General features: G+C 37.5%; 1 protein-coding gene and 1 pseudogene across 1 annotated transcript in view; both read right to left on the bottom strand.

Annotated features, from left to right (window-relative positions):
• USH2A (usherin) overlaps positions 1 to 16,459 on the bottom strand; it is an 801,829-nt gene that overhangs the window by 569,751 nt on the left and 215,619 nt on the right. The window contains exons 16-19 of the mRNA XM_055233796.2: positions 12,479 to 12,637; positions 3,620 to 4,114; positions 2,324 to 2,593; positions 565 to 734 (exon numbers count right to left, since the gene is read on the bottom strand). Coding sequence (XP_055089771.1) covers positions 565 to 734; positions 2,324 to 2,593; positions 3,620 to 4,114; positions 12,479 to 12,637 — 1,094 coding nt within the window. The remainder of the gene's footprint in view (positions 1 to 564; positions 735 to 2,323; positions 2,594 to 3,619; positions 4,115 to 12,478; positions 12,638 to 16,459) is intronic.
• Positions 4,668 to 6,388, bottom strand: LOC129458794 (small ribosomal subunit protein mS40-like; annotated as a pseudogene).

Genomic DNA, 16,459 nt, shown 5'->3' on the forward strand with positions numbered 1-16,459 from the left:
TTATTCTCACTACTGCTAGCTGGGGGATGAATTACTAGAGGGCAATATATTACTGTATATTCAAAACTTTGAACGTATTCATAATTCATTTTGTTATAAGCTGTGATAAATTCAATTCTTCAGATTTTTTGAAGTAAAAATGTATATGAAATGTACATATAAGAAGTTTTATCAATGTTATTTATATTTCCAAGAGAATTAATACAATACAGTATCAACTGATTTTGGACTGGTTAAATAATTATTGTGTGTCCAAATAACATGATAGTACACAGTTAATGAAAGTCAACTTCATGTAAAATATTTAAGGAATACATGATAAATGGAAAAAACAAGTCTTACGAGATAAATTATACCAACTTAGTTTCAATATATGATTATACTGGAAAAATACAAGTGACATACCAAGAGGGAGGCTTGTACACATAATATTACATTAAGAAAAAATGCCCCATTTAATCAATATAGAGGGAGAATTCTGTCACAGAATTCTGCAAACTCAAAAAATGTCCAAATGAAGCCCTAAGCCAATTCTGAAAGGACATTAGTTAAAAATAACAATACCTGCGAAAACGCCACGGGAATAGACTGTTGAGGTGATTGTTCAGAAATCATATTGATGCCATACCCCACAACTTTTCCTCTTGTAACATTATCTGCTGGCTTCTCCCAGGAGATATTGAGAGAGTACGAAGAGAGGGGAAAGACTGAAGGAGGGATCATGAATACAGGTGCTATCAATGAGAACAACAACAACAACATCAAAACAATGAATGTCGTCCCTGTATATTTTTAAATTGAATTCACATATTCATTTTAGTTTCTGAAATACCTTGTACCTTTTAAAATATTCTGCTTTGAAAAAGTCCGAGAATATGCTGGTATATATAAAAGGTATTCACTTTTTAAGATGTTACCGGAAAGTATATTCTCTATCTTCATATGAAGAGCTACTTTCTACTTACAAAATAAAAATCTCATAGGAATTTACTTGTGTTCATAAAGATAGGAAAGTGGATAATTAGATAGGAAATTATAAGTCTTACAAGTATCTAAAAGAAGTCACAAATATAGAATATCTCAGTTCAAAAAGTTCAGAAAAATGCATGGTGATGTACTGAATTTCCCATGTAGGGAAATACGTCATTGAGCCAATCCAATGCAGCTGGCTAAATATTATTCTTCAGAAAGAGGTAAACCTAAAGCATTCTAAATAACCCCAATGAATGTCTCAAAGTTTTTGTTAAATTTTTATTGAAATGTTCAGGTTACATACACATGCATTTCCCCCCTGCCACTCTTGAGCTCTTTACAGGGATTTTAAATGTGCTAGCCAAAGGTGTATTATCAAAGGAACTCATTGCACTTTCATTAGCTAGTGACCCGTAAGATTACAAGGGCCCAGTATTGCAGTTTCACACATTACTTTTCATTTCTGACCTTGATTTTCCCCTTCCAGAATGCCATGCCTCATCACTTGTGCTATCATGGCTCTATTATTTGTCCAAGATGGCTGGTAGTCATTAAGAGATGCTCAAGCACAATGCGTATTTTATTCATGAAATGATTCCTTTGGACATCAACCTAAAGCTACCCTCATCCTCCATATTCGTAACAGGTCAAGTTTAGATCAGGGCTTGGGTTTCTTTGATATCTACAGATTAAACACATAACAAAAGTGTATTTTTTTTTTCTTAAAGGCTCATGAAATTTGAAGTGTCTTAATATAAAAAATAAGTGGAGGATTAAAAATTTTTGCCTAATTGAAGATACTCCAGAAAATTTAGATATGTTGTCCTCCTTCCTTATCATCATGCCAACTGCTTACAAGCACACTTGTGAATTATAGATTTTGATGTTCAGGATTCTGTCATTATGTACAATCTAGTATCCAAACTATTTATTTTGGAAAGATTAAAACAAAGACAAATTTGTGGAATTGGTGACAGTTATCTCTTTCATTGAACATAAATTATGCTGTATATGGAGCAAGATGAGACATGTGTCCAATCCACTTTAGGAGTGGAAACCAAATGCTATTTTTGACAAATATTCCCAGAAGACTATAACTATAGTTAAGCCATTTTCGCCCTATGAATTAATAACTAAAGCATTTACTTTTGCCCCCTAAAACTTGCTGCAAGGACTTTATGACCTTGAGTTGTTTATGTAACAAATCCATATATATGAAAATTTTCCTTGGTCTGTGGAAGTTTCTAATTCTTGCTTCTCAAAATGTACTTTCACAGTACTCTGACTTTAATTTGAAGAAGCATTTGCATTCAGAGGTTTTAAAAGTAGAACTTAAAGCATTGATCTTTACCTGATTCTCCAGTTCTTTCTGAGACCCAGGCAGAAGACACACTTCCAGCCATATTCACAGCTAAGACTCTAAACTCATACTTGGTGTATGGCTCCAAGCCAGTGATGGTTGTCATTGTTTGAGGAGGTTTTAATGCATTTTCATTGGCCGATTCTACCAATGAATGAGGACTGAGCCAACCACTGCTCTGAAAAACTCGACTTTCCTCAGATGTTGTTTCTTTAGTAGATCTCAGTCTTCTCATGTATAGTTCATATCTTATAATTATTCCTAGAGAAATTAAATAGTGAACCTAGGTAACTCATCAGACAAAGGGGTTACTTTACGGGTAGGGTAGGGACAGGTCAGTTAAAGAGTGCTGGATTTTCATTGCCCTTCTAATTAGATTACTGCCAATTTCTTTAGCATTCAAAATGTAGTGATTTAGTAGTTTAGTAATCTAGATGACAGGTACATAGAAGACAACAAACTGAACGTATAAAATACTATTAAAGGCATACGCATGAGGAAAACAAACCAAAATGGACAACGTATAGACAAAAAATAACTACACTTTATCATAGGTAAATTCAATCTTTTTCAGAATTGATGGTCACAATTTCTATTAAGAATGGCCAGTTGTTTTGGGGAATTTGATCATTATAGCTCCAGCCTGTATCCTTTCAAATTTGGAGGTTTTGATTTAACTTGTTTAACATAAGCCCTGTTTGCATAAATGTTATAGTCAATTTCCACCCAGTTTTACCAAATAACTTCACAAATCTAAAGAAAGATTTCACTAAATATGTACATGATATAAATGATTAAAAATCTGTGAATGTGTGTCTGGCCTATATAACCAAGGGTTCAATTGTATGAATGCAAAAATTAACTTAATGGAGTCAGTTAGCTTATACACATATTTTTTGTATTATTTTATATCTTTTTCTTGCTTAGAAGAGAAAATGTACTGCTTGTGGGTGCCCTAACTTGTGACACAGTCAAATATAATGCATTTCATAAGTGAGTTTCAAATTATAAACATCATTTGTGTTATGGCAGATGTCATTAAGAGCAAAGATAATATTAGCCTTTTAAGGGGCAATTTAATTGAATGGAATTTGTTAGATTAGAAGAAATACACTTGTTCCACTAACCAGGAAAAACACTATCTTATATCTTTAGAAACTGTTTCTCAATTATTATATTGTGCAGTTATAAAAAGGAATACAATTGCCAAATTCCTAATTGCGCAATTACAATAGATTCTCATTCATGTCTTGACCAAAAAGGGGAATCTCGACCTTGGATTCTTACCATTTAGTTCCACAGGTGGAGACCATTCTACATGAAGTTCTGTAGAACTGATTTTCTGCACCTTAGGTGGACTCAGTCTTTGGGGAGGTGCCTGGGCTGTGGTCACTGCAATGGGCAAGCTGTGTAAACAGCCTCCACTAGTACACGCCTGTACAGAAAAATCATACTTGGCAAATGGAACCAGATTCCAGATGGTAGCTGAGGTTTCACGACCTTCGTAGGAAACACATGGCTGACCACCAGCCAAAGGGGCACAGGACAAAATATATTTCTCTATGGGACCAGATTGATTTGAGAGTGTTGTCCAGGTAAGTGTGACAGAGTCTGAGCCAATAGGAATGATATAACTTAAAGTCAAGTTTCCCTCTGGAACCCCTGGTTTTGTCCTGTAAGTGACAGCTACACTCCTTGTTGAACCATGCACATTGGTGGTCTCAATGTAGTAGGAATATTTGGTATATGGTAACAGGTCTGTGTCTAAGAAGTATTGAATACCTGAAATGAAAAGAAAAAAAAAAAAAAAAAACAAAGTTAAATTTCACAAGTTGGTGAAGAATCACTGTTAACTGCTTTCCTATCATATTACTTAATTATATAAACTATATCAATCTACTCTTTTGATTAAGGATACATTTCATATTTTTAAAATTGAAATAATGTAAATACCGGTTGATTGCTTTTATTATTGAGTATAACATAAGAAAGTGTCATTCGTAATAAAGAATGTTTAGATGTTTGTTTTAGTTCTTCTTTTGCTTTTCATAGTGTCCTTTCGTTAGAAGGTCTAAGAGAAAGTCCTTGCGGTTCTCCAAAACAGAAAAGTAACTATGTTTCCTCTATGTAACTGGTTTGCTTGTTAAACACTAAACACACCAGACTAAGGGTCAGTAAACTACCACCAAGGGGTAAATCTGTCACCTGGCCAACATTTTGACTGGAAAATTTTCTTATTTTCTGACCTACAGAAATTATAAATGTTTATTGTTTTAAGCTGCTAAATTTTGGAGACATTTGTTATCAGCAATGAGGAATTTACACAACAGAAGTTTTAGATAAGCAGGGCTTCTATGCATGAAGGATTGTGAGGGCAGAGAGAAGCAGCTACAAAGAGGTTTTTAAAAAATAAGATAGAGAATGGAGGTGATTAGGCACGTGGCTGGAAATTCTTGTTCTCTAAGGACAGGAAACACATTGTAGGACTGTGAAACACACAAATACCAGAGTGACTGCTGCCTGCTCCCCCATGGGGCTGTTTGTATGGGAGATGGGAGGAGGGTTCCATTAAGCAGGGGTGCCCTATAGCAATATGAAGGTCCCAGCATATTTATGTGCTTCCCATCCCCCTCCTTCCTTCCTTCCTTCCTTCCGTCCTTCCTTCCTTCCTTCCCTCCCTCCCTCCCTCCCTCCCTCCCTCCCTCCCTTCCTTCCTTCTGACAGGAGATAGAGCTTTACTGTGGAAAAGCTGAGTTCACAGAAGATGGAAAGAGCAACAATGTTTAGCCTAGTCCATCTATTTACAATATATAGGGGTTGGGGTTTCCCATACACATCTGTATTGCTCTCCCCCAGCCTAGATTTATCCCCATCAGCAACTTTCATTTCTTTCCTCGATCTGCCATTGGCCACAAAAGACACAACTCTTTGGAGTGATAACCCATCATGTAAACTTAGGCATTCCCAGTCTTTTTTTTTTTTTTTTTTTTTTCTTTTTAAGACAGGGTCTGGCTTCGTCACCCAGGCTGGAGTGCAGTGGCACAATCTCGGCTCACTGCAACTTCTGCCTCCTGGGTTCAAGTGATTGTCCTGCTTCAGTCTCCCAAATAGAATAGCTGGGACTACAGGTGCCCACCAACACGCCCGGCTAATTTTTATATTTTTTGTAGAGATGGGGTTGCACCATTTTGCCTAGGCTGGTCTTGAACCCCTGGGCTCAAGCAATCCGCCCACCTCGGCCTCCCAAAGTGTTGGGATGACAGGCATGAGCCACCACACCCGGCCCTTCTTCCCAGTCTACAGCTCCTACAGAGCACTCTGGGGTCTGACTGCTCAGTGGAGGAGGCTTCCGCTGGTGTTGTGGGGGGCACCTTGGGCACTGACTCAGGTGAGGGCCACTGTCTTATCAGAAATGACCCTGATAGAGCCAAGGAAGGTGAGACAGTTCTCTCTCTGGTGGCTGTTTCCAGTTGTACCATGGGTACCAGGGGTCGCCTGAGATCAGGGTAGGGGCTGGCAGAAGAGCACTCACAGTCCCATGAGAGGTACTGAAGTCAAGGTCCCAGGTTTCAACCCAGGGCATATGGTACCTGAGCAGACCATGATCCCTGGCTTCCTGGATGGCCCATGTCAACCTCATGTGCTGCTTTATGCAGACTCCTGTGTATGGAGCATGGAAGATTATACTCATGGACAAACTCTTGCAAGAGCACAACATGAAACCTGTGATCTTGGCAGTTGGGGCAGGGATTCCCAGCAATTTTATTCTGCAAATCTATGTATTTCGAGTCCACTGTGGGGGTATACCACCCTTGTGGTTGCCGTGGTAGTCAGCCTAGATAGGGCGAGAACCTATCGCTCCTGTTATTCTTCTGATTCCAGATATTTCCAGGGTTCATTCTTGTAAGGGGAAATGGGAACTGGGGACAAAGAATCCTTCTCAGAGGGAGCTTTGGTGCCAAGAGTCTAGAGGGGAACCTGAACTCCGTGGGCACCTCGGAAGAGAGAAAGGTTAGGAAGCCACCTCAGCAGGGGGTTTAATGTGGACGCCGCCATCTTGACGTAGCCCAGTGCAGGAATTTCTTGGTTTCTTGAACAGTGAGGATGCAGTGTTGACAGCCAGTGAGCCCACTATAGGACCTTCTGTGGCTGGGATGAAGTGACTCTTCCACCTCTGAGAGGGCCAAAGGGTGGATGTAGGAAATGGAAAAAAATAAAAAATCTCAGAAATTTCTCAGCAATAGCAAGAGCCTAGGGAAGACTAAAATAATAGTGTGTTCAGGAGGCCCTGACCAAGCTGAGAATGAACACATGTTCACCAGCTTCATGCATCAGACACTGATGCGGTGAGAATGCCAAGGGTTGACATCTGGCCAGCTACACCTTACAAATGAGACTGCATCCTCTGAAGGGCCTTCTGCAAATGGCCAGAGGTAAGTTGCCCTTCCCGAAATGTCATGGTGGTTGAGGGAGGGGAATAATTAAAGACTGAACAATACAAGGGAGTATCTGAATGAAAGATGGTTTTGTCATTCTATTGCATATGTCATTGCAAATTCTTCATGAAAATATGTTGAGTATTGTATTAGAGTACAATCAGGACATAGAAACCACAGAGTAATTTGTACAAGGAAAGTTTACGATAAAGAATGATTGATTACAACATGATTTTACTTCGTAAGTGGTACAGAAAACTCTAAAGAATATAGGAATAGAAGAGACAGGGGAAAGTCACCATCCTTAGTGCTAAGGCAGAGCACCCAAAGAAGGATCATATTTGGAAAAGTCCCCTAGGGCTGAGATTCAGACTTTCTAGAGAGCGTGCATCTGTGGCTCATTGTTATTTCAATAAATATTTATTAGATTAGATTAAAGTTACCCTTATCCCACAATAAGGCTGTTGAAAATATTAACAAAATTTGAAAAATCACTGAAGGCTAGAACAATGATGGAAAATAATCTATTTAGCAGGCCAAAAGCCAAAATCTAAAAGACAAAAATAAATTTCCGTGCTGAATATTCCAAAAGATTGTCTGGCATAAGCTTAAACTGGAAGTTGGAAGACTTATAACCTGATGACAATTAAAAGAAGTACAGTACTTGCTGGATGTTTCTAGCATCTGAAAAATGGAATATAATCCTAATAGATCAGAATGTATTATACAAGAGCAGTCTACTTAATAAGAAATTAGAATCAGATAGAATTGGGATGGAAATATGCATTTGTGTAGGAATATCGTATAAGGCAATTTATAGTTTGAAATAAATAAAAGCATTTGAAAGGGTATGAATAGGATACCCATTAATGATACAATAACAAAAAAATAATACTCAGGTTAAAAGAGTGCTTATCTCGAGGTAGTTGCCCTCCTTGGTTGGGATACGGATCTTTAACTTTGATTTTGAAAATTTGCCATTACTACAGACTTCTGCATTTTCAGAGCAACATTTACAGTCCTTGGCTCAGCACCGATTTGTGATCTTGGCTGATACCCTCCTGGTTTGTAGCACTCCCCCATTGTACCACCTACCAAAGCTACATGGAACTGCCCATGATTGCTGAATATACCTTATTTTCTTTTAATACAAAATTTATTTCATGACCATCACTCTTCCACAACTACAGTATCTGGCTAATTCAGCTTATATTCCTTCCTTACTGGGAAACTTTCAGTGGTTCTCCATCACCACCATTGCCACCACAGGCACGGTTACATTTCCTACACCTCCCAAGCCACCCTGTGCTTCCTTAACACCCCAAGTTTACTCTGGTTCAACATTTATATATTCTATTGTTACTTTGGTTTACTTATATGTCTCCCCACTCAGTAAGGAGAACTATTCCTTTCATCTTTGTATTTCTAGTGGCTGATACAGTTTCTGGTCTGGAATAAGCACTGAACAAAATTTTATTAAACACATGAATGATTTTTCTATACATATCTGATCTATTTTTCCAGGAAAGAATATAGTAGTCCCTTCTTATCCACAGGAGATACATTCCAAGATCTCCAGTGGATTCCTAAAACCACAAATAGTATTAAACTATATATATATATATATATATATATACACACACATATATGTATATATGTACACATATATGTGTACATGTATACATACATATATATGTGTATATATATACTGTTCTTTTTCCTATACATACATATCTATGATAAAGTTTAATTTATGTCAGGCAGAGTAAGAGATTAACAACAATAACTAAAAATAAAACAGAACAATTATAACAATATACCACAATAATAGTTATGTGAATATGGTCTTTCCCTCTCTCTCTCAAAACATCTTATTGTACTGTAGCCTCACCTATTTTTGGAACATTGTTGACCATGGGTAACAAACTGCAGAAAACAAAACCATGGATAACGGGAAACTACTGCATTAAAAATATTAAGTGCCTTATAAAAACAGTTGCCTGTCATCGTCTCTTCTGCTTTCTCATCCTGTCTTTATATCTTATGTTTCTTCATTTATTCCTCTCAGAGCTAACTGAATCATCTTACCACTTGTTACATTGATCCCTTGATGTAGTATGAGATTATAAATCATAATTTTAAGGATGGAAATGAATAAGGGTAGAAATGAAATCCCAGGGCTCATTAAAATATTTGGTTGTCTAAAATTCTAAGCTTAAACTCTGTTAATATCTGTAGGTGATAGAAGTTATTGTCACATGAAAAAATAATCATCCTCTAGTTCCCATGGAAGGATTTCTCTAAAGTGACATTTAAGGGCTATCTCCCCACTCATGCCATCCCAAATGAGGAACAACTCATCTGACTGTGAATCTGGGGAGTCAGGGTGTAGGGAACAAATTATGTGCAGATCAGCCCATTGATTTTTCTCTCTTCTAATTTGTCTTCCTGCAGGAAAAAGGATATAGTCTCTAATCTGACTTTCATCAGTAATGAAGATCGTTTTTATTTTTAAATTTGATCTGCCTACTATGTCTAGTGCTCCTTTGATTCCAAACTCAAATAGGAACACCACCAAAAAACAGTATGAGTTACTGTCCACTCCCTAAACCTGCAACACTAACACAAGAGTGCTATTTCCTCCAATAACTGTTCACTTCCTTCCCATGACACGTAAGATACCTATGAGCAACCCAGAAGGGGGCTGGCTACAACAGAGATACTGTTAGGGCTGATTATGTATGATTCCCGAAGTGCTAGCTCAACCTCTACCTTAAATAAAACATAAAGATATACCTTGTTTTTTAAAGTTAATTATTCACAATCTTCAAAATTATTCACCATTATTTGCATGCTATTATAATACCAAATAATTTGAAAGCTTTAAAGATAGTACACCAGTATATCATGATCCTAGGAAGGAAAATATGTCTTAGAGAATCCCATAGTACATTAGGCCAGCTAGAAAAAGTTTCTCTTCTAAAAAAGAATTCCATAAAGGTCTCAAACAAACTATCAAACTTGCTTGGAAGACAACACTATTAATTTTCTTTGAAAAGTTCAATGATTCCCACCTATAATTCCTAAAGCCTTTATTTAACCCAAAGATTTGTGTTCATCCAGCTGAATATAAGTAGTGTTTCCTTTACATGTTACAAATGCTAGCCACGCACTAGAAATAGAGTAATAAACATGAGGCTATTATTAGAATGATACAAAGTTCTGACAGTGTTAACCAATTGTTCTTACGTTCAAATGCCATCATGCAGATAATTTTCACATCATTAATTACAGTGATTGTGAAGAAATGCCAGAAGTGGCATTTTTTAATGAAAAATATGGCTTTAGGAAATAATACCTTGTTTAATAGGATTATATAAATGTCTGATTAGTGAATGAATACACATTTATTATGTAAGAAACTGTTATTTGGATTCCATATTAGTGCAATCGTCAAAAACAGCCAGTGTTGTACTAACATGTGATGTTCTATAAAATAGATCACAATATGTTACTATGGAAATCATGCCTCTGGCTTGAATAATATCATTGATAGTTTTAAGTTTAATTTTGCTATTGCATTAAGCTGTATGGAAAACAGGGCGACCCTAATTCATAACTTCAGATATAACTCAACCAGTGGTACTGTCATCTTCAAAATCATTTTCAATATTTTTATAACTCCTCTCTTTCTCTGTCACAAAAGTTTAAGTTTCAGGACACCTGGATCATGCTGATATTTGGAAGAAAATAAACATTCTAGTAGCAGGTTTTTAGGATACTTTGCCAACGTGGCAGATGTAGACAGATGTTCATTTCCCTTTGCAATCTGCATCATGAAGTTCAGAGTTTCCATTAACTTTAAAGAAGACTTGGGATACTGAAGAGACATGTAGAGCCAAGAGAAAGGGGTAGACATAAGAAGCTAAATTCCAGTTACATGAATTAGGTGCAAAATGAAACCCAGTATAATGCATACAAAATAAAACTCTATGCGATGCAGAAGTTTTAAAGTCAATTAAAATGTTAAAACAAGGCATCCTCCTAACCATTTTAAGGAAGGTTATGGAATTTCAGTGTTTCGACATAGCTTTAAACAGTTCTCTAACTAATTAAGCATGGTTAAAGTAGAATTTGGAAAACTGTGTATTAAATGAAGAGAACAAAATAGAAACTTGAATTGGAATTGCTGTTCTGAGGTTTCTTAAACTAGTGTGTAGCCGAACATGGCTAGAAGCAAAAATCAGAGAAGATAGAGCTGGAATAATGTAAAAATTCCTATTTTTTTCATTCTGTCTTTAGGGAAACTGTATCTAAAACATCTGAGTAAATGTTTTTTAAAGACAATGAATTCTAATAATTTGATTTCTATAAGCTCCTTTAAAATCTTCATAAAAGTTACAAAGGCAAAGATGGGCTTGATGGCTTGTTTATATTCCTTCCTCTTTCAAAAGTTTATGTTGCTGCGTTCTATCTCTGCGGAAATAGCAACGTGTGTATTAAATTACACTATTTGCTTGAGTGTTAGTACTCCACTTTCAGATTTAATAATTCTTTAATCTGAGAATTAAAAAACTTGAATTCATTGTAATAGAAATATTTGACACATTTTCTATAATATTTACAATTAGAGAAAACTAGATCTATTTATTATGTCTTCCAGTATTTGTAAATTAAAATGGTATAATTCTCAGATTATTTTAATAACTATATTTACATTAAACCAGTGGTCCCCAACTTTTTGGGCCCCAGGGACTGGTTTCATGGAAAACAGTTTTTCCGTGGACCTAGGATGGGAAGGTGAGGAGGGATGGTTTTGGCATGATTCAAGCGCATTATATTTATTATTAGATTCTCATAAGGAGGGTGCAACCTAGATCCCTCCCATTCACAGTTCACAATAGGGTTCCTGTTCCTATGAGAATCTCAAGCCGCCACAGAACTGACAGGAGGCAGGGCTCAGGCAGTAATGTTGCCGGCCTGCTGCTCACCTCCTGCTGTGTGGCCCTGTTCCTAACAGGTCAGGGACCAGTACCTGTCCACAGCCCGGGGATTGGGGACCCCTGCCTTAAACAATATGTCATGAACATTTTCCATTTATTGATATGTGAACTAAGATATCAGTTTATATGCTATCATAGCCTATAATTTATTTAACAATGTACCAGGATTCTGTTATGCCATATACTATAATTTACTGAAACATTGTTGAACATCTGAATCATTTTCAATATTTTGATATTACAAATAGAATAGGTATAGACATCTTGTGTGTCCACTTAATGACTATTCACTTGAGATAAACTTCCTAAAATAGGTTTGCTAAGTCAAATGTTATGTTAAAAGGAAAGATTTTTCATAGATTTTAACAAATTATTGTACATGAAAAGTTGTACTAATGAACTCACACAGACACCTCAGCAGTTTATAAAAGTCCCAGCTTCCCCACATTCCCATTAATTCTTGATGGGGTCATTTTTTTTCATCTTTGAGAATTTGATAAGCATTGGTATTTATCAGATAATAAGCATCTCATTTTTATTGTATTTATTTGATTACTAGTGAAATTTGTAATTCTCTCTCTGTTTGAAACACTCTGTGCCAGCCAGACAGACGAAACCACAACAGCATTTATCCTCAATGTCAAAGAACTTAACTAATGTGTCAATTCTCAGAATATTTATTTCTATTACCAAACCCTTAAACTCACTGTATGGGTATTGATCCTCTGTTGTGTAGATTTCAAAACCATCCCTGAGTAAACTGTAAGTAAGCCAGTGGGCATTTGGAGAATCAGGTGGACTCCAGGAGAGATTGATAGCAGAAGAACTTTGAACTTTTCCTCTGGGCGGAGGTTGCTGGAATGGAGCTAAATTACAATGAAGAGAGCATTTATTAGCAAAGCAATCAATAAACAGAAAAGCAAACTGAAGTAAGATATCCAGCAAAGAGGTCTTTCTGATTCAGGATTGCTTTATCAAGAAGACATGTGGTTTACCAAGACATTAATAAACAGAGGGTTCATGAGTTCTCTAAAACAAAGCTTTTCATCTATAAGCATAAAAAACTTTTTAGGTCAAAGCAGCTGGCATAAATATAGATGAGGGTAAAAAACCACAATAGTTTACATTAAGCATTTCTTTCTTTGCCTTTTTTTTTTTTTTGAGAAACCATCCAAGGATGCACAACATTTATTTTTTACATAGTTAATTTAAAAGTTGACACAAGTTCCATTGAAACTTGAAATTTAAGTAGCATAATCTTTGGGTTTTTGAGAGGAAGCTTTCCATTCCATTAAGCACAATGCTTTATCTTGCTTCAGAGAGCACAGTGTAAAAGAAAGAATAATATTTGGTGATATAAATTGCTATGGATGTTAAATAATCTAAATATTATCAAGAAACAATTTGAATATACTATATGAATGTACCATCACCTGTTAGAGGTGTTTTTAAGATGTAATACAATTGCTTATCAGGCACATAAGAAATAAGAACATTCATCTAACTACTTAAGTGATGTTTTCTATAATATAAATATATACCATGAAAACATTGTGTTCTGTCACCATAAACTTTTCTTAGTCTCCCTACTTTTAGACTGAGTTTTCTTTTTTTCCCCCAGAATACACAAAGGTAAAGGAGAAAAACAACAGCTAAATATTTTTAAGGACAATCAACCACCAGTTTATGTACTACTTTCTAGTTTAAACAAGATGCACAATCCCCCAGCCATTTAAAGAAGCACAACCTAATCAAACATTCTCATTAAATAAGATGTCAAGGGTACAGGTTGCTGTGTTACCTTACTTTTAAACCATTCATCTTTTTGTTAAGAAATATGTAAATATAACGTACAGGAAAGAATCCATCAAATAATTAATATTTTTATATGAAATACCTACAGTCACTAGAAGCCTCCACTAAAAGAAAGCACATTCAAAAAAAGTAACTTGGGGAGAGCTTAATGAAGGAACTACTTTCAAAAGGGTGGGCAAAAGAGATGGTGCAGTACTGTCAGGTATAGAACTACAGAGCTCTTTTGCTATTTATGTCAGGATTTCTCAAGCCAACCCTGAACCCTGGGTCTAATGATTCACTAGGAAGACTCAAGGACTCATCATATAGTCCTACTCATGGCTAAAATTTATTACAATGAAATGTCACAGAATTCATCAACAAAGGAAAAAGGCATAACAATGAAGTCCTGGGGAAACCAAGCACAAGTGTCCAAGAATTCTCTTCCAGTAGAGACAGAACGGGCCTAATTCCCCCAGCAATGCATTATGAAAATGTGTGTGATGTGTTGCCAATCAGGGAAGCTCCTTAGAAACTCAGTGCACAGGGTTTTTATTGGGGGCTGTTCCTATGATCAGCCTCTATCTGGCATTTACCCAAATTTACGACCCCCACAAGGAAAGCAGGTGTTAAGCATAAACCGTACTTTGTACAAATGTTTAAGTGCAGTGGTCCTCTCTTATCAGTTCTGGGGATGGTGGGGATCCAGATGCCAGCCAAAGGCCAACTTTGTAAGCAGGTCTTTCTAAAAATAAGCAGTCAGGCTTGCTATGTTAACTCTTCTCTGCACACTATCTCTAGCTTAAATGGGGACAGAACTCAGGGACAGAAAGGACTGTACGAAGAGCATCACCTGACAGGAGCTATGACCACTCATGGAGGGATGCAGTTAGCTTGAGGCTGCTTCTACATGGACACAGGGAGCGGGGAATTAAATATTCTGACTTCCTTTTCCACCTGCCCTCCAGATGTTTGGTGGGTCCCTCTTAGCAGCTAAAATCAACTAACTGAAGGTCAGAGGGCAATGGAGGCTGCTAATGCAAGCCACGTAGAATCTTGGAGGACAGAGCAAAGTGGAAAAGTAGGGAACAGTAAAGTGAAGTTATTCTGCAAACTAAGCAAAGACTTCCACCTCAGAGCTATTGCTAATTCACCAGGACCCATGAGTGATGAACTCTGTTTAATAGATATAATATATGAACTCTGTCTAAAAGATATAATATAATCAAATTATTACATTTTAACATAGGATTTCAAGAGCACTTTGATATTTACACACACACACACACACACACACACACACACACACACATATTTTTGTCCATGGCTCCTGGCTCATAACGTCCATAGCCTTTGTTGTTTCCTTGGTGACTAACACAATAAGCCTATCTTTTGTTGAAGTATTGGTCTTTTATCCAAGGGTCCTGAAGCAGCTTCAGAACAATTTAAGAGCGATACAGGTGAAGGACAGTCTTTTGTTACAATATTGGGGAGCTTTAGGCTTCAGAAGTAGGCCTCAGAAAATAGGGTCTGTCTCTGTTCTGTTCTGCTTCTAACTGTCCCTTTTTCTCCCCAAGGCAGGCCAGAGAAACTAAAAATATACTCTAATCTTCCTCCACCTTTCTGTCTTAGAGCCGGCCATAAGGAAATTCTCTGACATACCTTGTCTGATTGTGGGTCATGAGACCCTCATTTTAGAAGGGGTCCTGCCCCAGACCCTGGAGGAATGAATACTGCAGAGAGAGGCCAAGAAGACTCTGAATAGGCAGCCTTGCTGGGTTTCCCCACTCAGTCGATTAGTATGAAATCATACTCCTTTTTTTTTTTTTAAATCACATTTCTACATAGTTGTCCACGTGTTGAAGGCCGAAAGAATGAGGGTCGGGATCAACTCAGTATACCACTGGAGGCTATATGAGTAAACAGCAAACTGTTCTCATGAAAGCAGGATGTTGGCAAGCTGACAAACTGCGTCTGCACCCAGAAGGAATGCTGAGGGCAGTCACGACCCAGGCACAAGTGTTTCTTGTGATTAGGCAAATCTGAAGCCTGTTAGTAATAATATGAACCTGTGATCAATCAAGCAGCTGACCAATCATTACCTCCTCCTCCCGGCTCTTTCTACCCAATAAATACGAAGGGCTATAGAAACTCAGGCAGCTGCCCTTGCTCATGAGAAGCAGGGACCCCTCTTCTTCTTCTCCATGTTAACCCTTCTTGTAAAATAGTTATTTTTGTTTTAAGTTTTCATTTCTGCATTCTTCGCCCTTCATTCAGTCTTGTAATGACAGTCTCAAGTAGTAACAGTAGTAATTGCTGTAGTGATGGTCTCAAGTAGTAATTGTGGTAGTCTGCCACATCCATGCTTCAGTCATGCCTATCCAATGAAGTTGCTATAAAGGATCGAGGCGGGCAGATCACGAGGTCAGGAGATTGAGACCATCCTGGTCAACATGGTGAAACCCCGTCTCTACTAAAAATACAAAAATTAGCCGGGCATGGTGGCACACACCTGTAATCCCAGCTACTCGGCAGGCTGAGGCAGGAGAATCACTTGAACGCGGGAGTCGGAGGTTGCAGTGAGCCAAGATCGCCACTGCATTCCAGCCTGGCAACAGAGCAAGACTCTATCTCAAAAAAAAAAAAAAAATGGGTGTTTGGGGTGGTGGGGGTACAGGGAGAGCTCCAGGTAGTTTAACACATGGAAGTTCCTGGAGGGTGCGACACCTAGGGAGGACATGGAAGCTCAGCTCCCCTTTCCATGTGTCTTGTCCTATGCATTGCTTCATCTGTATCTTTGTAATATCCTGTATCATAAATCAGTAAAAATAAGTGCTTCCTGAGCTCTGTGAGCTGATCTGTTAAATTAATTGAACCCAAGGAGGGAGTCATAG

The sequence above is a fragment of the Symphalangus syndactylus genome, chromosome 19 (assembly GCF_028878055.3).
Source record: "Symphalangus syndactylus isolate Jambi chromosome 19, NHGRI_mSymSyn1-v2.1_pri, whole genome shotgun sequence".
Taxonomy (NCBI): Eukaryota; Metazoa; Chordata; class Mammalia; order Primates; family Hylobatidae; genus Symphalangus; species Symphalangus syndactylus.